The sequence below is a fragment of the Stenella coeruleoalba genome, assembly GCF_951394435.1.
Source record: "Stenella coeruleoalba genome assembly, chromosome: 1".
Taxonomy (NCBI): domain Eukaryota; kingdom Metazoa; phylum Chordata; class Mammalia; order Artiodactyla; family Delphinidae; genus Stenella; species Stenella coeruleoalba.
Window position 1 is genome coordinate 125143883 of NC_137169.1, and position 22788 is coordinate 125166670.

The window sequence follows — 22788 nt, forward strand, 5'->3', positions numbered from 1 at the left end:
CAGCCAAACATTTCACAGGAAGGAAGGGACGACTGGCTGGACCCTCCAGGGCTTGGTGACGCAGCCCCGACTGGAGGACGAGCCTGTGCGCCTGTGCACACACACACTCCACGTGCACACCCGCCTGTGTGGGACACACAGCACTTGGCTGGGGGTGGACTCAGGCGGGTAGGTCTTTGGAAGCGCCTTGAGCTTATCCTAAGGACCCCATAGCAGGCCTGGTACTTCACAGTTTGTAAACAGCCCTCCCATTCAACCTCTTGCTGGAACCTCACGGCCTCCGTCCCCCGCCTGGCCGAGGAGGCGCCGGGACAGGCAGCAGCATCTGTATTCTCTCTGAGAGCACCTCTTAAGCTCGGAGAACTTGAGGCTAAGACGGGGTAGACCCTGAACCAGGACCCAGGGCTCTGACCTTCCCGGTGTTCGTCCTCCAGCCTCGTGGCCACCAGACTCTGGTGACGTGAGTGAAGTCTAAATGGCCCAGAGCTCCTGCAGGACAGGCTCCACTACCACCTCGGGCTACTCGCTGCCCCCTCACCTAGAAACCCCTCCCCAGAGCCCCAGACATAAGAGATGCCGGCTCTTCCTCTTTGGCCGATGGTGGGGAACGTTTAAGAAGAGTGCAGCTGACCGGCCGTGTGACATGTGATAAGGCTCTACTGCCCACAGAGCCTGGCTGGAAGGCCCTCTGTCCCGAGAGACGCCTACGGGCGAGGCGGCCCGTGATCACAGCAGGGCTGGCCGGGGGGGTCTCGAGAGGGAAGGCATGGAGGAGCGAGCGCGGGCCCCCATGCCCTGCACCCATGCTCGTTGCTGGTGCACACAAGCTGCCCTGAGAAATCAGGACATCACGTCAAGACTGACTGAGGCCGAGCCCGGAGTCTCTGCACTGAGACGAGTCGTCCTGAGCTTCTTGGGCTCTAGAAGCTGAGCCGCCTCCCTCCCAGCCTCGGGGGCAGTCAGAGGGAGGAGGGCCTGCCCCGAGCCCCCCAGCTCCCTCCAGGCCTCCTCCCACAGCACCTCGCCCTTCCCCCAGCTCTGTGGGCCTCCCAGAGCTGCTTAGGGCTGCGGGGAGATCGGGAGAGCCTGGGGTCTCCTACCAACCCTCCCCAAGAGCAACTGATCCTACAGGGCTTGGTGCCCGGCAGGCCCTGGGTTAGTACAGAGGGCCACAGACCTTGGCCGGAAACCTCATCTTTAAATGCTCCATTCAAGGGATTTCCCTGGTGGTCCAGTGAGTAAGACTGCGCTCCCAATGCAGGGGGCCCGGGTCCCATCCCTGGCTGGGAACTAGATCCCCCATGCATGCCGCACCTAAGAGTTTGCATGCCACAACTAAGAAAAAACCAAAAAACATGCCACAACGAAGAGCCCGCATGCCACCACTAAGACCTGGCGCAGCCTAAATAAATAAATATTAAAAAAAGAAAAAGAAAAAGAAAAGAAAAGATCTAAATGCTCCATTCAAAAAGGCCTTCAGCTGGGCACAGGGCAGTCACCGGTGAGGGGAGGGGGAGCCACCTGGATGTGTCTTTAACATTTGCCAACCTCCCTTCTGAGCAGAAAGATAAAAAGCCTTTTTACCCACTTGGAATTAAACAATGATTTGTTTTCATTCTATTTACTATTATTGATTCCAAATTATGGTAAGCCTTCTTTTATGGCAAAGGATACTTTTTTTCTCTCAAGTTACTGATACAAAGTTTCTTTTCAAAATGAATGCACTGAAATTTAAAAGGAAGTTTATTAAAAATGAGTAAATAATAGTCGGTGTGATGATTTTGTAAAACCTCTGACAGCAGAGATCAGATGAAACTCTGTTGCCTGCAGTGGCCAAGGGCCCCTCCTGTGACAGTGTGACCAGGAGCACAGGGCAGGGGCCCCAGAGGTCGGGTTCTAGTCCTGGTTCTACCCTGAGTGGCTGTGCAGCCTTGGGCAGTCACCTCACCTCTCTGAGCCTCTCCGTTTCCCCAACTAGAGCCAGCGCTGTAAGGCTTCTGACTTTTAGTGTCGTTTCAGCCCCGCTGGAGTCACACTCGCCCTTCTCCCCAGCCTAGCTCAGAGCTTCGGAACAAACCCAGGAGGCTGTCTTCACCCCCACTCCGGGCCACGCCCTTGTGCAGGTGTGTGTGGGGGGTGCCCCCTGCTAGAGCCCCCAAAGCTGCACCCCTCCTCAGCTGCGTCTCCACCTCCTCCGCCCACCTCCGCCCCACTGGATTTTCCTTTTCAGCTAAGTTTGCTCTCCTGCGGCTGGAAGTCTTTGGTGGCGGCATGCCAGGGCGGGGCCCTGGGCGGGGGAGGCTGAGCCCCACCCTAGGGCGGGGTGAGGTCCTCACCCACCTACGGGAAAGGCTGCTGCCTTTGTCAGCAGAGTCTGGTGACAAAAGGCAGTTGCAACCAGAAGAGGCCCTGGATGACCTGCCCAGGGCTTTGTTTTGGCGGCCTCCGTCAGGGCCCCTCCTCCCTCCCGGCTCTGGAGCGCTTGTCGCTCGCCCACCGGGCAGGAGACAAGGTCCTCACTCTTCCTCCTTCTCCTCGTGTCCCCCGACACCCCACGCAGAGCTGACTGGGCTCTGGACCCAGTTCTGCCCAGTCTACCTGTGAGGTACCTCCCGGGCAAGCCCCTGCACTTCTCCATAGCCTGACTCCCCTGCGAATAAAATCGGAACAACAGGAACCAGTTCACCCGTCCGGATCTCACAAAGGTGGAAGGATCAGGTTGGGAAGTGGAAACAGGATTACCTTGTATACGTTCAAACCGCTCCGTAATTCAAGGGGTTCTGAGGACTGGGCTTCCTCCCACTGACAGCCCACCGAACGTGAAGGTGGCGGTCCTGGCAAAGCCGGCACTTCCTGCTAACCCAGAACCCCAGGGCTCCGTCCCCAGACCTCCAGGACCCTGGGGACCAGGGCTGCTGCTAGGGAAGAAGGTTGGGTGGTCACCTGGTCCCACCCGCCGATGACAGACCAGGAGACTGAGGCCCGGAGAGGGTTAAGGAGCTCGTGCTGCAAACCCCAGCATTTCATCACACACACCCTCTCTCACGCTGGTGTCTCGTCTGTTAGTTGCTTTTGTTTTCTTTTAAATAAATTTATTTATTTATTTTTGGCTGCGTTGGGTCTTCGTTGCTGCACGCAGGCTTTCTCTAGTTGCGGCGTGCGGGCTTTCTCTAGTTGCGGCGCGCGGGCTTTCTCTAGTTGCGGCGAGCGGGGGCTACTCTTTGTTGCGGTGCGCGGGCTTCTCATTGTGGTGGCTTCTCTTGTTGTGGAGCACGGGCTCTAGGCATGTGGGCTTCAGTACTTGCGCCTCGTGGGCTCAGTAGTTGTGGCTCTTGGGCTCTAGAGCGCAGGCTCAGTAGTTGCGGCGCACGGGCTTAGTTGCTCCGTGGCATGTGGGATCTTCCCGCACCAGGGCTCGAACCCGTGTCCCCTGCATTGGCAGGCGGATTCTTAACTGTGCACCACCAGGGAAGTCCCCTGTTAGTTGTTTTTAACTAGAGTGTAATTAGGGCTTTCAAGTCTTGTTGGCTCAGTAGATTAGTTCTTGTCAGGAGTTAAAAAAAAAAAAAAAGGCAAAACTAAAACTCACTAATTTTCTTCTGGAGCGAAATAAAGAAGTTTGCAATTGTCCTTGATTCTTCAAATCTTCCCTCAAAGTTTCAGCGGCTCTACTGTGACACGTGTGTGAGAAGGAAGGTGGGAACAAAGCCAGATCACAGGGGAGCCTCCTTCTTGGGGAAAGACGCTCACCGGAAGTGACAGGTGGATTAAAGCCAAAGGAAGATGTAAAACCAGGCTCGGTCCTCTCTCAGAGGAGGGGGAACTCCTTCCCGAGCCCATCTGGGAGGGGCCCCTGCAGACTGTCCAGGGCTGGCAAAGCCCAATGCTCCCACCCACCAACCACACAGTGGCCACACTGAGTCCCCTGCACGGACGGACACGTCTCTCTGGACATTGCGACCAATTGCCTGCCTCCCTCCCCCACGAGGGTCCACCAACGGGGACAGTGACAGGTGACTGCCTTCCCCTGGGCCTGGCCTCTGGAGCTGCCCTTCTTGGAGCGATGCCGTGCCTGTGAGCACTCACAAAGGACGGCCCAGGGGCTACGGTCCCAGCTCCAAGCCTGGCAGCACCCCTCTGCCCGCTCCCCGCCTGGAGCCCGTCCTGGGACTCCGCTTGCATTGATCTGCGGGCCGGGTCCTCCCCCTTCACCGGCCCGCAGTGCCGACTCCTCTCCCCCCAGGGAGGACATACAACACAGGACGTCAGAGCCGAGGAGACAGTCTGATGGTGCCCCTGGGGTCCGGCAGGGATGGAGGGCCAGCAGCGGTCGCTGGGCAGTGCTGGGGAGCCCCACGCCCAGGCCAGTGGCCTTTCCTCCACCTCACCCCTGGTCTCTAAAGAGTCCCTGCCCCCCCCAAATCTGAGCCAGGAAGAGCAGCCTCTCCAAGAGGCTGGAGTCAGCCCTCGGTGAAAAGCGGCTCAGAAGGGCGCTCCGGCCCGGGGCCAGCAGGATCGTCCGGCACAGAAAGCAGGGCCACCCCATGCACATGGCCATTCCGAGGGACACCCCGACATGGGCGTATGAGTTTGAACAGAGGGGGTGTCTCCAGCCTCAGTGATGCCCAGCCGGGCGCTGCTCCTACAGGAGGGAGCCTGGGCGAGGGGCCGGCCCGCGGCCCCCACTCCCTCGCCTCCTGTCTCGGACAAATTCTGTCCCTCGACAGCAGCATCCTCGTTGGGCGAGAGCCCGGGGCCCGCGGGACCGGGTGGGGGTGAGTCACTGCTGGCAGGGGGACGCCGGGCTGGCAAGCATGACGATCACCCCCTCTTCGTAGGGCAGGAGCATGCATCCCCTCCATCCTTCTCTCCCCAGACTTTCCAAACAGAGGGCAGGCACCGCCAGAGAACCCAGCTGAGAGAGGGGAGCAGGGCCGGAGGCGGGGCGGGGTTTTTAAGCAGTGGGAGTTACCGGCCCGCCTCCCCTCTGTAGAGCTAAAGGAAATGAGGGCCTACCAGCTCTCCATCCTGCTGCAAGGGTTAATTGCCTGCTGTTTCCCCGGTGCCTGGAGGTGCCCAGATGAAAGCGGGGGGGTCATGCAGAAGCCCTCACCCACCTGCAGGCCCCAGAGACCACCGTGAGGCCCAGGCTGTGGGTCCCGCAGCTGTCCAGAGGAAGCTCTCGAGCCGCACAGAGCCCTGAAAAGTCGGGGCTGAAGGGGTCCTTGGCTAAGTCTAGTCCAACAGCCTTGCTCCGTGGATGAGAAAAGGTCTCAGGAGGTGAAGACCCGCCGGGTCCTTCCCTCCGCTTGTAGCAGCCAAGCTGAGACCAGAATCCAGGCCTCCTACCCGATCGGGTGTGTCCTATCTACAGCCCCGACTGCCCTTCGAGATAGGAATTCTCACCTATTTCAGAGATGGGCAAGCAGCTGAGGTTAAGAATTTGCCGAGGGTCATCCAGCTAGCTGAGGGCCCAGGGCTGGTCCCTCCACACCACCTGCCATGGGAGGGGTCTGTGTTTATTGGGACCTTTCTCTGCTTCAAGGGCTAGAGTCCTGCCGTTTTCTCTCCGGCAGCCCCTCGGCCTTGGGCCCTGCCACCTGCAGACCCTGCACACACGTGGCTCACCAGAGCCTGGGTTCCCACGCCCCACGGAGCTGTGCACAGCCTCAGCCCTCTCATCTACAGAAGAGGGCCACCCAGGTGTCTCTGGGTCTGGGGTGGGCAGGACCAGTCCCCCTCAGGGATAGGGTCCCCAGCACGTGGTCCAGGAGACCCTGTCGTGATGGGATCACCAAATACTGACACATCAGTTAAGCAAGTACAGCTGAGAAGAGGCTGGGAGAAAGATTTGCTAGCGAATCCTGGATTTTTTTTTAATAATTTTTTTTTTTGGCCTCCCCGTGCGGCATGCAGGATCTCAGTTCCCCGACGAGGGATTGAACCCGTGCCCCCTGCAGTGGCAGCTCGGAGTCCTAACCACTGGACCACAGGGGAATTCCCTGAACCCTGGATTAAGGCAGAGAAATGGGGTCAGTGGCCAGAATGAAGGCAGAATTTCCCCTGGCCGTTCTCCCGGGGAGTCTTGGCCTCTGCCCCCGCCCCGAGCACTGGGCTGGTGTAACAGAGCACGGTGGAGGGATTCAGCACGATGCCCCCACGGGATACCCTGGCCCAGCTGCTGCGCGCATGGGATCGGCTCCCGGCGGGATGCTCTAGGCCCGTCCACGACCAAAGCACATTTCACTCCACGCGACGCCCAGAGGGACGTAAGCGCTCTAGGTGTGCTTCTTGATTTGTAAATAGGAAAACCATTTGGGGCTGGAGGCGGTGGAAAGGGAGACCCTCCTCTTAATCCAGAACCTTCCCTGGACGCTAAACTGTCCACCTGCCGCAACGTCATCCAGGACAAACCCACGTGCTTTCCGTGATTTCTGCTCCCTCCTCCCTCACCCTGCTGTCAGCCGACCCAGGGGACGTGTTCAAAGTGCCCCGTACAAGGACCTCAGGGGGGCCGTCAGCCTCCCTTTGCTCCCCTAAAGTAATTCTGCCTCGGTCCCCAACCTAGGACAGGGGCACTTAGGGAGTCTTGTTTTTATTACAGGGAATGGGTGGAAATACACCCTGACCTGGGGAACGCCAGATACAGCAAATAAAAATGCAGGACCCCCAGTTACATTTGACTATCAGGTAAACAAGTAACACTGTAGGATCAGTATGTCGCAAATATTGCATTTCTTTATGTTTAATTGGTAGCCCACCCTGACCCCCACAGCTGAGTGGCTCCAGCTTGAGTCTGGGAAGGAAAAAGGGGCCACTGCCCTGCATCTTTTGTGTGAGGCTGACTCACCAAGGAAAGAGTAGGCTTGGCTGGGGGACGGAAGGGGGGAAATGAAGGGATTTGAACTCATGCGTCTGTTCCAAGTCCCCAGAACATGCTATAGTTTTAAAATATTGAGACTGCAAAAAAAAAAAAACACCAGAAAACATCCCATAAAATGCCCAACAAAAGAGCGCAAATGTCTGGGGCGATGAAAGGAAACTCCATCAGGTTAGGAGTTAGGAGGCCAGGGGTCTCGTCTGCTCTCCCATTAACCAGCCATGTGACCCTTGTCCTCACTGGGCCTGAGTGTCCTCAACTATGAAATGCCAACCTTGTCGGTCCCTACATAGTCCCCGAGTCTGGTTCTGAGAACTGGGACAGAAGAGTTGAGTCTGCTCATCTGAGAAACAGGGCTGGATGTGCCCCACCCTTTGCACCAGCTCACCTGCTCCTCCCTGGGCCTCTGGGCGTCACTGACCAGCAGATACGGTCTCCGAGGACCAGGAGAGGATAGAGAACGACTGGCCAACGACTTTCTTGGGACCGGTTCTTCTTTTCCTTAAGCCCCTTGATGCTTTTTGTGTGTCAGACTAACTCTGTTTCATTCTATGACAAGACCGTCTATATTCCATTTTCTTATCTCGTGATATAAGTGATCATAGATTATAAATGGTAGGATGAGATATATCTCATCTGTTTTTTTAAATTAAAAGACTATTGCTGAATTAGAATATAAGGTAACATCATAAGGTACCACCACTGCTTTTTAAACATTTTTAGAACAGATCGTTTGCATACTTAAATAAAATACGTCGTCAGTGGTGACCAATCTTTGTTATTTGAAGTTGATCTGATATTTGAAACAAGACAAGTCTGAGGAGTGAGGCTCTCAGAGGGCTTAATATCATTTCCGCTCAAACACAGGTCCTGACAACACACAAATGGGGCTGGTTTTCTTAGATGGCCGCTAAAATGGCACTAACAACAATTATATTTTATAAAAAAAATTTTTTTAGAGGTTCCAGAAACACTTCCGACTCTTCCAGCTTAGCAACGATCTGTCTGCGGTCCTCCCAGGGCAGATGGAGGCTACTCTGAGGAGGGTTCGTGGGCCCTGTTCCCTCCCCCTGCCCTCTGCGCTCGTTTCTTAGGGGGGGGGGCACTGAACTCCCCTGGCTCAGCTGTGCCAATCCCTGGGAAAATCCCATGGCTCCCCTATTGCCTTGCCCCCTGCCCCCCTTCCCCTAAGTCCTGACTAGCGGTTCCACCATCGTGGCTGACGTGCTCGGCTCCAGCAGCAATCCTTCCACCCATCCGCCTCCCTCCACCAAAGCCCCGTGTCCCACAGCCCCTCCTGAGCTAAGCGAGCCGGGACACGTGTCCAGGCAGCTCCTGACTGAGTCACTCTGAAATCCCGCCGGCAGAGAGAAGGAGCGACGAGGGCTGGGCCTTGGGGTTCGGGAAAGGAGGGAATTCTCACCGGGCGCCAGAAAACAGTCACAGGGAGGGTGTAGGGGCAACTGGGAGCCGGTGAGGATCGAGTTAATGGACCAGAAGCAGCGCTGAACCCAGCCGCACACAGGCTCTCCCAAGAAGGCCCTCAGAACGAGTTCCCTGCAGGTCCTGGTTACAGATCCCCGCATGTAGCAACCCCTCATCTGATGACACGCCCCGGTTAATGTAACACGTCAACCCCTGAGTGGAGGTGAAGCACGCGCAGATGAGAACACTGATACCCAGAGAAATCAGAGCTCGATCTAAAGTCACGGAGTCAGAGAGCAGCCAGAGGCCCAGGGCGGGAACCCAAGCGCCAAGTTCTGATTGGGCAACGCAACATTGTAAAGACACAGAACATCTGCGCGGTCAGCACGATTACTCATCTGACTGCTGGTCCCGTCCAGGGACCTGCCCCTCCTTGGGTCTCTCCTAATCCTTTTCACGGGCATTACGAAGTCATTTTCTCAGATTCTGCCTGGTCATCAGTCTCTCCGTCAAAGCCCTTTACTCACATCTATGCCTGGTCTGCCCGCCTACTGGGCTCAGTCAACTGTATTTATCAGTTATCGGCGCTGAGGGTATCAACTGACATTAAGAATAGGGAAAAACGGAGGGAACTAAATTCACAGCAAACCTAGTTAAAGCTGCGACGAAAGACAAATCCTCCCAAATCAGCCCCAGTGAGACCTTATGTAGGAAGGAATCGAGTGGATGGCAAGGAACACCTAACTCATAAACCTCCCACCTCTCTCCTGCCCGGGACCCCGACATCTGTGAGCAATGTGGACTCACAGCGAAAGCTGCTGAAACCTGAGGCCCAAGCGGACGGAGCCCAGAGTCCCACGGAGAAGCGGCCTTTATCCCCAGCTGCACAGGCCTGAAGGGCCTCACAGAAGGATTTCCAGAACAATACAGGCTAATGTTGGAATTAGCAAAATGAAAGGGAAGTCACAGGATTTGCAGACTGGGAGGAAACCTGGGTGTCACCTAGCCCGACACCCCGATTGTGGAGTAGAAGAAAACTCCTGCGTGGGCTTGTGTGGTTGAAGCAGGGCATCTGCCCTGGTGCCTGATGGAGAGCTAGGGCTAAAGAAATATTTGTTCAGTAATGGGCGGACGGGCATAGCGGGATGAGATCACACAGAAAGACAGTGACAGGGCCAGGATTAAAGGATCTAGGATAATGTCTACTCATGCTAATTTAAAAAAAAAATTCTTAAGAATGATTATAATCAGGTTGGTTTTTTTTTTTTCTTTTGTTTTGCGGTACTCGGGCCTCTCACTGCTGTGGCCTCTCCCGTTGCGGAGCACAGGCTCCGGACGCGCAGGCTCAGCGGCCATGGCTCACGGGCCCAGCCGCTCCGCAGCATGTGGGATCTTCCCGGACCGGGGCACGACCTGTGTCCGCTGCATCGGCAGGCGGACTCTCAACCACCGCGCCACCAGGGAAGCCCAATCAGGTTTTTTTTTAATGCACATTATTTCGTTTAGTCCTGACAACAATCCCCAGAGGTAGACTTTGTTATATCCATCTTACATGTGGGGGAACTGAGACCCAGAGGTAGAAGAATCTTGCCCAAGGTCACATGCTCAGCAGTAAGTAACACAGCTAGAATCTGAACGCGGGTTTGTCCAACTTACAAACTCAAGCCACATTCCCCCCTGGGCACACATCCTTGGTCATCAGCACACACTGAGGAGAGGGTTCCTTCGGGATTTTTCTAGAAACATATAACCTATACATGACTGGACCATGAGAATTCAAACGTCTTTCAAATCTATGATCAAATCAGATATATTGGGAAATGGACTTTTCTTTTTAATATGATGTTTTCTTTATGCTTTTTCTAAAATATTCTCATCTGAGACATTCAGAAATATCCAGTCAGACAGGAGGCTGCAGTGAGAGCCGCGTGTGAAATGATGGCCAAGCAAACGGACCCCGTCAGAGCTGGGGGGCCTCCCCTCGGGGACCCTTCCCATCCCGCACCGCTGTCTCGGCGACCAGGACACGCCTTCTCCTCCACGAAGCCTGAGGCCACACCCTGCGGGAAGCCGCTCCTTACCGGATAGCCCCACGTGCCGTTCCCCGCCTGGAACTTCGAGTAGTAGCCGCTCCGGCCGGTGGTCCCGCAGCTGTTGTAATTGTCGGCCAGGCCGTCATACATGGAACCTTGAGGACAGGGGCAAGCGTTAGGCCATTCGCTCCCCACAGCCCTCCTGCCCACGGCGTCCCCTCTGTATCTGGTGCCCCGGGGCCCTCGGAGACCAGGGCTGAGGCCTTGGAGGAGGAGGACGGGGAAGCAGCCGTCTGCTCACCTTCTCCCTCTCTCCACCCGGCCCTCCACAGCCAGATGGCTGCAGGGTCAGCTCCGAGGGCCTCGGCCGACCCCTTCCTGGGGGTCTACCCCTGTGGCCAGGGGTGGGCAGACACCTACAGGTCAGGAGTTGGCCTGGAGGGCTTCAGGCCCCCGTCATCCCGGTCCAGGGAATCACAACTCCGAGTTCCACAAGGATGGCCTTCCCACTCATGGACGACAGCCCGGAGCTCCACATGGCAGCTCCAGAGCCTCAGGGCCGCGGGGCAGCTCCGCAGGGTCCAGGGCTGACGCCACGCGGGACTCTGGTCCCCGAGCCCAGCTTTCCGCCCCCTCCTGCATCTCCCAGGTGCCCCAGCTGCTGCAGGGGGAGCGGCCACCAACCTCAAAGGCCCGGTGAGGATTAATGAACTGTCTTCCGAGAGCTTGGGGGCCCACAGATGACAGGCTCCGGGGAGGACAGAGTGTCATTACTCTTATTAAGGGTAAAGTGGCTTTGGTTTTCAGAAGGCAGCCTGGACGCTAGGCTCCTTCACCAGATGGCTGGGGAACCCGAAAGGACAGCCCAATTCTTCCCGCTGTCCTGCTGCCCTTGAAGCGAGGCTGACAGTGACCTGCCTGGGGCTTTGCTCACACCGTGTCCCGTGCCGAGTCTGCCTTCCTTCCTCGGCCACAGCCACTGAATCGCAACCGTCTGTAAACCCACGTTCAAAACCTGCAGCCGGGCCCCGCCCAAGAGGCTGTCCTGCCGTCCGTACCCCAGGTCACATCCTGCCTGGTGCCCCATTTCCTAGACTAGGAACTATGGCCCCATGGCCTGGGCGTCCGGAGCAAGGGTGGTCCTACACTCGTACTAAGCGATGGCCCCTGGGGAAAGTCGATCCAGGGAGAGGGGGTTGACCCAGCATCAGGGGAAGGGTCCGGCCGGGATCCCACCTGGCTCAATTCACCCCTCCCCATCGGCTGTGCTCCCTCAGACTCCCAAGCCTTTGGGGGTGAGCACTGGAGCGTCTGAGCTGGGGGGAGAAGACAGAGCAGAGGGGCAGCTTTGGGTTGTGGCAGATGTCCCTGCCTGGTGCCACCTCCTCTGTCCAGAGCCAGGTGACCCCCAACAGCTCACAGGAGGGGCAGTGTCCCTGATTCTCCATGCTCCCCATCACGGAGGATCAACTGGCCACCGGGGCTGCCGGCTGTGGCGCAGACCCCCTGTCCTGGGCGCCTAGCGGTGCTGGAATTGGTCCTGGCTCCGGCATTTGGGCAAAGCACTTGCCTTCTCTCGGCCTTGGCTTCCTCTTCTACAGAAAGAGGGGTTTGGCCTCTCTGGACCTCAAGGTCCCGTGGTTGTGTGATTACAGTGACTTGTGTCTGGGCATTCAGAGAAGCCTGACCTCTCTTCTCTAGAGACAGGGCTCAGCAAGGAAGAAGTTCGGGCATCAAAGGCTACATCACCACCTCCTTTGCTGCCTGCCTCAGGGTCCCCCAGAGGTGTCCCCACCCCAGAAAGCCCCAGGCCCAGGCCTGGCTCCAGAAGGGACGCCCCTGAGGCTCTGAATTGCTCCAAGCTCCCTGCTGAATGCAGGCAGCTCATGCCTCTTCCTTTCTCCAGAAGCTCTGGAAAAGCTGCCTTTGTCAGGAGGAGTCTGGAGGCAATCTCATGGGCGTGGACGCCCAGAACTCGCTCTCACCGAGAAAAGGGGCTGCAGCCAGGAACCCCGGTGGCCGACAGCCAGCGTCCCGTCTATCTCCCCTCCTGACACCCCTTCCAGGGCAGGCCAAGGCAGGGTTCACCTGGGCAGGGATTTCTCACCCAAGGGCAAGCGTGGGTCAGCCAGCTGCTTTGGATGAAAAATCGGGGGTGGTGACAGACACAGAGTTATGGGAGAGGCGTCTCCAGGAGGCTCCGTGGAGGGCAGGCTCCCACAGAGCCTCCACCCTGCTGGGGAGGGAGTCTGTCAGCAGTGATGTCACTCGCCCTCTTGGTCATCAGGTGAAGCATATCCTCCCCGACACCCTGCACCTGCCCGCCTCCCTCTCATTCTCCTCTGTGTGACAGGCGGGGAGTTCTCTGCCGTGGAAGCAGATGACCTCTGGAGTACCTTATCATTTCAAGGCCAGTCCCTGTGACCCAGGGGGGACTGTGGTGATGACAGGTGTGGGTTGTAACTCTCACTTCTGGTTGGGCCAAGGCCTCCAGGCCCTTCCAGGCAGCTCCTGAAGGCATCTCCCCAAGATCACCTGCAACTGGGGGTCAAAATGCCTGACTCCCATCGTGAGCTGCCTGGCTTGGCCTCCTTGTGAGAATGTGGCTGCCATCACACCAGCCAGCACTGCTGCTCCGGCGGGAGGCAGCTGCCCTTGCACCAAGGTTTCGAGGGTGGGGTGTCCAGACATCTCACACACTTGCAGTCACACCTTGCAGTGTACCAGATACCCGAAGGGGTGCAGGCGGGAGGCGAGCCATTTGAGACTGTTACTCCCACAGCAGAAGCGAGCGCTCCCTCTCCTGACCCTGGGGGGTCTGGTTGGGAAGTACCACCCTCTGAAAGTCAAGTTCAGCAGGAAGAACATGGAGCTTCTCACTGAGAGTGATGGGACAGCTCTGATGGCCTGCACTTCTCCACTGGCCCCTTGACCTCACTGGACGTCACTTCTAGGAAGTCTTTCCTGATGACCCCCACCTGGTCCCCGTGCCCCAGGCTGCCTGTCCTCTCAGTGCAGGGTACGGTGAGGTACGGTCCCCCTGCCCAGCTCTGGTGCCTTGAGGCTCAGTGTTCCCATAACCGCAGCAGGGGACTGGGGTCCAGGCCCCCCTCCCACCCAAAGAGGTCCCTGGCGGGTCGGTGAACCGGGGAGAGGCTGGAGCCAGAACGCCCAAGGCTATATTCTCAGGGAGGTGGGAAGGGAGGGGGGTCCCAGCACCAGTTTGCCCCACAGTCACCCCACCTCCCGGGAAGCACTGCACCCGCTGTTGTCGCTGGAAGGGCCCATGGGCCTTTCCGCGTGGCCCAACTGTGTGTCTGCCTCGAGGCATCCGCCCTCCCACAGGAGCCTGGGGTCAGAGAGCAGAGGTCTGCCTTACCTGTGGACCAGCATGGCCGGCCGCTCCCCACGCTGCAAGCCTCACTGTGGGTCACTGCTCCGGGTGACAAGCCATCTCAGAAAAGCCACCCCGCACACGGCAGCACCCGGAGCCCCTTCCCTGTGGCCTTGCACGGGCGGCCTGACTCTCCCGGTGTCACTGGGCAGCCCTCTGTCAGGACCCCCGGGATTCCTTCCCCACTGGGACGGGTGAACCTTCGCAGGGATGACTCACCCTTCCACCCCCAAGCATTCCATGGGTCACGCCCGCCACGCCTGAAACATTCCTGCTCTCCTTCTCAGGCAGGCCTCTCCCTGGAGCCCAAACCCTGCACAAAACCAGCTCCTCCTGGAGAAGACCCACCCCCACCCCGGCGCCCCAACTCGCCCTGGGAGCCGTGTCAGCACCTGGGCTACCTGCTCGATGCACTCCGTGCTGTACATTCTGTGCGTGTCTGCTGGGGGCGCTCTCCACCCACCCCAACGCAGGACCAGACTCCACCTGGAGAAGGCCCTCGGGACACCGGCCAGCCTGGCCTAAGGGCTGCCCCAGGGGCAGAGGCTGCCGAAACGCCTCTCCTCCACCCCAGTCTCCCTACACCCCCGTCCCTGCTGCCACAGGCCCTCCCAGAGAGGGATGTCTGTGAACCTGCCTCTCACAAGGTTCCCGCCTCTTCTAGCTGCTTCTGCACTTACACCTGCTCCTCAGCACAGAAAGCTTCAGAAAGGAAGCCCACTGCCTCGCGGCCTCAGAAACGCCTTTACTTCACCCCCGAAATCCGTCCCATCCAGGGTGCCCAGCAGGGTGAGGCCCACAGCAAGAGGAATTTCAGTTAGACAATAAGGAGAACTGTCGGAAGAGGGCACGGAGATGTCTGGAACCTCGGACTGTCCCGCAGCCGGGCTCCTGCCCCTCGAACATCGCAGGGGATGTTCTGCCCTCCACCCAGGCCAGTGGGGCGCTCGTGGACACGCCGCCCTGTCCCGGACGGGAGGAGTTCAGCTCAACCCCACCTGACACGCTGGCGCAGTCGCTGCCCTTTCCTGGGCACGTGTACAGAACGGAAACACCAAAGCACACCGGGGTGTGTTCAAACCCAGCTCTGCTGGAAACCTGCTTCTCCTCCTCACGACCTGCGTGTGGCCACCACTAAGCCTAAGTGCTGAACTGAGGGCAGAAGCGTGCTGGGGCCTGGGCTCAGCCCCCCGAGGGGGGTCCAGGGTAAAGCATCGTCACCAGCAACTGCCACACTAGATGCCCGTCCCTGTGTGTGTGTAGAGGTGTGTGCCTGTGACGGGGTGGTCCCCACAGGGGGTCTCTGTGTGAGGGCGGGTGAGGGCCAGAACTTTGCTGCATCTCAGAACCGCCTGGGAGCCTTTAACAGTCCACATGCCCGCGCTGTCCCCATACTAACTGAACCAGAACCTCTGGGGGCCGGAAATTCCCAGACTCTTCCGACGTGTAACCATGCTTAAGACAGTGCTTTGGGGGATAGTTTTGGGGGATCTGATGCTTCCTGGAAGGAAACCGTGAGGGCCGTGTCTTGAGGGGAGGAGCTTTTTCTGCAGCTGCAGATGGTCTGGGGAAACGGTCTGCAGAGGCAGTGAGTTATACATCTATTTCCAGTGAAATATCTGGAGATGATCTCACCCCACCTCTTACAGTTGCACAGACCCAGAGAGGGGCAGCCACTTGCCCGAGATCACACAGCAGCTGGCAACAGATCAGAGAGAACTCAAGCCTCCTGACACCAGTGGGACTCCTGCTGCTGCACAAGCTGCCGCGAGGCGGGCCGCGTGTGAATGCGCGTGTGCGTGAGGACACGTGTGTGTGTGCACAGCGTGGGTATACGTGTGCATACACGCGTGCCTGTGTGGCGTGTGCCTACAAAGAGCCTCACATGAGGCTACCTTCCATGGAAAACAGTCCTCCATTTTGTTTTGTTCAAACATCACGTAACTTCTACGGGTCACACCCTATCGCAGAAGTAGCTCCCAGAGTTTCAAACCTAGAACAAGTGGCTTATTGATATTTACAATTCCGTGTGTGGGGAGAGGAATTTCTTTTGTTTTGTTTATTTGTTTTCTAATCTCTGTCAATGAGCTTAGCAAAGGAGCGGGGTGGTGGGGGGGAGCACCCCGGAATACTCGGCATTTTTGCATGTGTTGTAACAGGCCGGTGGAAATCCTGGCTAAGCCCTCAGCTCCTAGAGGAGGCATTGTGAAGAAATGAGAACTGGTCTGCTTGAAGTTTAACTAAGATGTTTCCCTGCTGGGGCAGGCCTAAGCACAGACATCACGTACCTCCTCCCATCTCAGCTTTGGTCCCGAGGAAATAACCCCAGAAGAGACACCTGTGCCCAGCCTGTGGTCAGGGCAGGACACCTTCCAGGACAGTAGAGACAGCAGAACCTCCCCGGGTGGAGGGTCACGCCAAGACACAGCCCCCCATGAATCCAGGGAGCCGGCCAGCGGGGCCCTAAGACAGGGTCTTGGCTCCCCTGGGCACAAGCCTGCCCCCAGGAGGGCCCTGGGGAGCAGGACACCTGCCCAGCGCACCCCACCCCCACCTCTGACCATCACAGGTGGGAAATGGTGCTTCTGAGAAGAATGGAGACAGAACCTTCGGGCCCAAGGCTGACGATGGCTCCCGGGGCAGTGCGCAGGGCGCGTGGGTTAGGACTCCCTGGAATGCTGTGTGGAAGGCAGCTGGTTCCACCGAGCTGTGTGTGTGTGTGTGTGTGTGTGTGTGTGTGTGAGTGTATGTGTGCGTGTGTGTGTGTGCGTGCGCGTGTGTCTGTGTGAGTGTGTATGTGTGTGTGCGTGTGTATGTATGTGTGAGTGTGAGTGTGTGTGCGCGCGTGTGAGTGTGTGTGCGTGTGTGTGTGGCAGCGGCGGCTTCGGATTTGGATCAGAGGAGATTTGGGTTCAGCTTTAGGAAGAGATTCCAAGCGGAGCATTAAGGGCATGAAAATGGCAGTGTCTCTGCTCGGGCCAGACGACAGCGCACCAGTCCCTGTCCCCACGGGCCACCCCGCAGCGGCTCCCCGCCCGCCGCAAGGAGGTCATGTTTCCCAGCCCTGATCTCCGGCTGGGCAGCCACGTCCCCGGGTTCCTCCCGCTGCCCACGGGGACCCTCGGGAAGCGTGGGCAGCAGTGCTCAGAGGCCCCATTCAGGAGAAGATGGGTGGGCGGGTCCCGAGCAGCCTCCTCCTGCAGGGCCTCCAGGCCCCAGAGAACCCCTCCCTAACCGGGGACTGCCCAACAGGGTGGGCCGTGCGTCTGGGCCCGTGTTTGGGGAGGGCACGGCAGAGACGGGCGTTCACGCCAGGCTTCTCCCACGCGGTCCCACACCCAGCCCTCGGCGGCTCAAGGCCCCTCCCTGGCAGGATGGAAGGCAGCCCTACGGGCTGGCTCCGGACAAAAGACACTCCTACTGCCAGGATCGTGGGTGGCTGACCCCTGACTGTCCTACAGGGCTACAGGGAGAGGCAGCTCCTCTGCGGTCAGTGGGGCGCACCTGGCCTTCCTCAGGGCGGGGGCCCGGGAGAATCAAAGACCCCAGAGAAACCTGCTCTTCTGTCTCGGGCAACTGAAAGAGAATTCGAGTCTGTGCAGGGGGCGAGGGGGATGGCCTGGGGCGTGGTCCTTTCACAGCCGCCAATCACCCCTCCGGGGACCAGAGCAGACACATGGAGTGAAACCAACAGGACAGAGAAGGACCAAAGCGGGGAGAGGCAGTCACAGAGCAAACGGGGGACGCCTGGGCGGTGCTGGCGAAGAGACAAAGCCGGATAAACCAGAAACGCCAGCTGCAGGTGGCCTGACGGCCTCTCCCAGCTACAGTGCCGCTGGGGAAACTGGTCAGAGCCAGGGGTAGAGGGGACATGCCTCCAGGGTCAGCCCTCAGAGAGGGACGCACTAGCCATCAGAGTCCGCCCCTGCCTGCTGACGCCCCCGGAGGACCTTGGGATGGAGAAGTGGAGAGAAGAGGGATGGATGTGTCACCCACAAAGAGAGAGGCCAGGGGCACAGTGCCCAGCCAGCGCCCCATGGGGGGATCAGAGGGGGTGTCTGGGGCACCGGGGCTGGTCTGAGACTTTTCTGGAGCTGCGAGCCTCCAGCTCAGGCCAGGGACGGAGTGGGAGCGGGACGGGGACAGGTGAGTCTGCAGCAAGGGAGAGAGGAGGTTGGCTTGAGCTGCGACTGGGCTGTGGCCAGGAAGGGCACTTTGTTTCCCAAACCTACTTCCAAATAAGGCTGGAAGCAGCTACCAAACAAAAGGGAAGGGGGCAGGCGCTCTGGAGGCTGTGACCTCGAGTGGGGGTCTGGGAGGAGAGGAGTAGGGGGCACAGCCGCACAGACCTTTGGGTTTGGGGTGCAGGGGAGTCCTCCGCCAGCCACTTTCTCCCCCTCAGCTCTACACGGGGACCACTTGGGCGGGGGCACAGAGGTTGAAATCGTGAGCTGGTGTGTGTGTGTGCACGCGCACGTACGCACGCGTGTGTGGGAGAATCGGTGAGGATTCATCTCCTTTGTCCCCCCCTCTTTACTACCTTCTCCCCGCTCTCTCATGAACTCCTGACTTGATCAATGTATCTCTTTTTTTCAATAAGTAAATCTTGGATGACCCGTACTGTTTGCAGTCGGCAGGTCTTTATTAGCATTTAAATAAGTAAACAGAAGGTACCCTGATCCGTTGGTAATTCTCACTGGGAATTGTTTGTATGAAAGCATTTGGTCTAAAAATCCTCCGCAAAGGGCCCTGTCAGGTATCATACCTTCCTCCTTGCGTTTCAGGGGTCCTACCCCTTTCTCCTGGCCGCCCCCAGGTGGGGGAGCTTACCGTGGAGGGGAGAGGGCTGGTCAGGCCGGCACCTAGATGGACAAGTGCCCACCACGAGGGCCCAGCAAGGCGGGGGGTCGAGGGCGGGGCATTCCCAACCTTGGCCACCGAATTCCCTAGTTGCCCCTAAGACACTTGTTTCTAGGCAAGCTGAGTGGGTCAGGGCGAATCCCGTAGGAAAGTGGGTTTCTCTCAGCCACGGGAAAGAGGGCATCCTGGTCCCCTTCCCGGCCTCAGTCCCCAGGGTCCGCACTGGCCCGGGGCGACCTTGGAACCACACACGCCTCTTCCAGGTGCGAGGCTCCCGCTACCACGCCGCGCAGTCACAAGGGCTTGTCTGCTCCCTGCGCCACCTCCCCGGCCGCCCGCCCCTCCTGGGCCTCCACTCGGCTCTCCGTGACTCCCTGCCCGTCGGGCAGCCACGCACCGCCCTCCCCCCAGACCCCCCAGCCACTGAGATCCCGCAGCTAAGTCCGGGCAAGATGGGGCGGGGTGAGGGAGGCGCACGACCCCGGGCGACCGGGTAAGACAGGACGCGGAGACAGTTCCCCGGAGCAGGCCGGGGAAGAGAAAGCCCTGGGCCCCGAGAACGGCCCTGACTGCGTCTCCCACCGCGCCCCCACCCCCCAACACCGTGAGCGCGCCGCCGAGCGGCGGCTGCACAGTAGACCCGGCGGCGGAGGGGAGCGCTGCTGGGGTCTGCGCGCGCCCCGCGCCCCGCCGCCCGGCCACGCGCGCATCCGGCCTTTACCTCGGATGGAGTGGCTCGGGGTGGACGACTGGGAAGTCTTGGACTTCTGCCGCTTGACGGTCATCATCACCTGCTCCTGCACGCGCTGCTGGCCCGACGTGCCGGTCTTTATCTTCAGGTCCGACGGCAGGGCCAGCGTCGAGTTGTCCTGGTCCTGGAAGCATTCGTAGGCCAGGGCGGTCTTGAGCGGCGAGTGGTTCATGGCGGCGCGGGGCGCGGGCCCGGAAAGCGAGCGGCAAGGTGCGAGGTGCGGGGCTCGCGACGTGCGGGTAGGCAGCGGGGTCTTCTCGTGCTCAGAGGCTCCCTGTGCCCATAGAGCGACGACCACGCGCGTGACAGCTCCCGGCTGCTGCTCCCGGCACTTCCACCCGGCGCGTCCTGGCCCAAGCACTGGCGGGCCCGCCCTTCGCCGCGCTGGATATACCGCCCCGCCCGGCGCCGCCCCCTCCCCGCCGCGGCCGCTCCAGCGGAGCCCCGGGCGCTGAGCTGCGGGCCGGGCGCTCTGGGGGCAGGGCTTCAAGTCCCGAGCCTGGACCGTGCTCTCTCTTCCTTTGTCCCCCTTCCCTCTCCCCGCGACCTGCCGAGGTGAGGCCTCCGCCGGGGAGCCGCCCTCTGTCCCGGCGGTCCTGCGCGCTCAGGGATAGAGTGCGTGCTCAGCTCGGGACTGAGGGAGACTTCTCTCTAGGAAAAAGGAGTCTTTCTCGACTGCGCCCCCTGCACAGCCAGATGCCCATCTGCCTCCGTGCAGAGGTCACTGCGGAGACCGGCCCTGTGGATGGGGGCTCCCAGGCTGACGGCAAGGAGCACAGCCCGGTCCAACCTGCAGGGAGGGGGTGAGGGCCTGAAGCCCACAGCAGGATGAGACTTGAGATGGAAAACCACAAAGTAGTGCCCACCCCCCAGGGCATGGGCATGCCAGGGGAAACACCAGGTGAACAGTGGGTGTCTCTGAAACTCCAGACTTAGCCCCTGAAATGGGTGCCTGGTACATCTTCGGGGCTCAATAAAAAATATGTTTTAACGGACGAGTAAATGAAGACTAGCTAATTTAAGGTAAATTAAGTCTGATTTGAATCCTACCCAGATCCTTACTGAAAAACCATAAGGTAGCCTACCCCTTAAAACTACCTGGCTGTGGACTTATTATCCTAGGACGTCGTGTGCATTCTCCCATACTCCCTGGGGCGTGTGTAGCGATGTTTCATTCTTGTAGCTTTGTCCGCAGGCCCCGAGGTAGCCGGCGCCAGGGAACCTGGTGTGTAACAGGAACTGAATATTTTAAACCTATGTTGATGGAAATCTTTCTAAGGGCAGCACACCCCTGCCTTTCCCCCTTTGGCAAAAGACCCTGAGCACATTTATGCACTTCTTGACAACTCAGGGTTCCCATGCTGGACACCCAGTGCTGAACGGACAGTGCAGTCCGGTCAGCTTCTGTGTGTTCCGGGCTCCTCCAGCCATCACCTCTGCTGTCCCTTGTAGCTGGCACTCGCAGCTCACACCCTTCACTTTCAGCTTGCCCTTCTGCTCTGCAGAGGAAGGGACCCTCAGAATCTATGCTCCTGGGGAATTCTGTGAGCTAGACTTGAGAAGCCCAGGGATGGTCTCAGGGACCACCTGATGGTCACTCGCTCGCTTCCTGAGACGTGGGTGTTCCATGCAGGAGCCCAGCTGTTCTCCGTAATGCATTCCTGGGAGCCACGTGCAGAGAAGAAAATCGTAAAGCACATCGTGGATTCAATAGAAATAGTTTTCTGATTGAGGGTTATGTCCCTAAGAACTTAGAGTCAAATAAACCGGAGATGTGACCAACAGTACGTCGTGGATACCAAAGCCCAACCCCTGTAGACCTTGACTATCACTTCAGATTCTGCGTTGAGCCATAGTCTGCCAGGGCTGGACCGAGCCTTGGACATCATCCAGCCCAGCCTCTGCAGTTTTCTGACTCGAAGAGGAGGTAGCTTGCCCGTGGTCGCCAGTTAATACGTGGCAAACCTACATTTCAGTCGGGCCTGGTGACTCCAGGGCCAGTGTGCTTCCCTCCACGCTATCTGGCCTCCGTTATAAAAGTCCTACAAAATGGGCCTTAAAGTACAGTGCACACCGATGACGGAAGGGGCCCAACATCCTATAAAGTGTACATGACAGCACAGAAAAACACAAGTCCATTGTGTCATGCATTTGGCCCATCTACAACCTAATATGCTAGCCATAATACATGTTCATTTCCTCTTTAAATAATGATAATTTTGCCACCTTTAGGATGTAGAAGGGCCCTGAGGGAGGTGACAGGAGTGGCCCATATTGCTATAATAGCCCATACTTAGCCCCTGGGGGTTGAAAGTGATTATCTTTAGAATGGTTTCCAGATATGAAGTGTTTCTAGATGCTTCTCTATTATTTTGATATTAACATTTTGATCTACTGATAGCCACAGCAAGTATTTGCTGTGCTCCTACAAATCAGGCACAGTCTGGGCCCTTCACATAGACCATCTCGTTTGAATGCAATCATCCTATGGGGTGGGTACCAGCATCCGCATCTTTCTTTTTCGGGTGAGGAAACAGGCTCACCAAGGTCACAAGGCTAGTAAGCGGCACAGGCAGCCTGGATCCAGCACCCGGGCACTCGGTGACGGTGCCAGGCTACCTCCTTGAGATTGCCCCGTGACGAGCAGTGGCTAAAAGCCTTCCATGGACCAACCTTTTAACAGCATCTGTTTCCATCACAAGGCACGAAAGCCAGGCCACCTGGGATCCAGTCCCAGCGGTATCCCTAACTCGATTCATGATGCTGGACAGGTGGATGGAGGAGGATGCCCTCCTCCATCCTCCCCCCCAAATCTGTAAAGCAAGGAGGTAGATTTGATAGCTCCCCAAGTCCACCGTAGCCCAAACACTCTCTAATTCAGCTGTCAGTTATGGGGGTGTTTAGAGCAGGAGAATCTTGAATCAGGTCTTCTGGACTTTGCCTCTCCTACCCCAATAACAAGGTGAAGCAAAGTCTGGATGTGGACGTGGCTGGAGGGAGGGCCGGCACCACCAGTCGGTCCACTCTGCAGACACTATTTTATCTCCCAGTAACCCCCCAGGAGGTATTGTTTTGCAGATGAGAAAACACACTCGGAAACAGGAAGTCAGTGGTGCAGCCGGGATCTGAACCAAGTCTGACCCCCGACCTGGGAGAAAGAAAGGAAGGTGACTCAAGCCACAGGTCTGGGGCCACAGGGAGGTTCGTTCTGGCTGGGAAGATGGGTCTGGGCCACAGCTTTTCCCGTCACGTCTCTCTCCTGCCTGCCCAAGCCCCGCCCCTTAGGGGCCCTGCCCCTGAAACAGGCCAGAGGAGAGGGTCACAGTCCGCAAGTGAGGAACAGAGGTCACAGAGGTCCCGGAGATGAGCGCGCTCTGAATGGCATGTCTTTAGATGGTGAAAACACCCGAGTGGGTGTGGGTGGATTTGAGTTGAGAGGGTGTGG

The 22788-nt window shown here is 58.3% G+C and overlaps 1 protein-coding gene across 1 annotated transcript in view; it reads right to left on the reverse strand.

Annotated features, from left to right (window-relative positions):
* Nucleotides 1-19938, reverse strand: part of PKP1 (plakophilin 1) — a 41335-nt gene extending 21397 nt beyond the window's left edge. Inside the window, exons 1-2 of the mRNA XM_079936925.1 lie at nucleotides 19314-19938; nucleotides 10387-10493 (exon numbers count right to left, since the gene is read on the reverse strand). Coding sequence (XP_079793051.1) covers nucleotides 10387-10493; nucleotides 19314-19515 — 309 coding nt within the window. The 5' untranslated portion in view covers nucleotides 19516-19938. The remainder of the gene's footprint in view (nucleotides 1-10386; nucleotides 10494-19313) is intronic.
* Between the last annotated feature and the right edge of the window lie 2850 nt (nucleotides 19939-22788).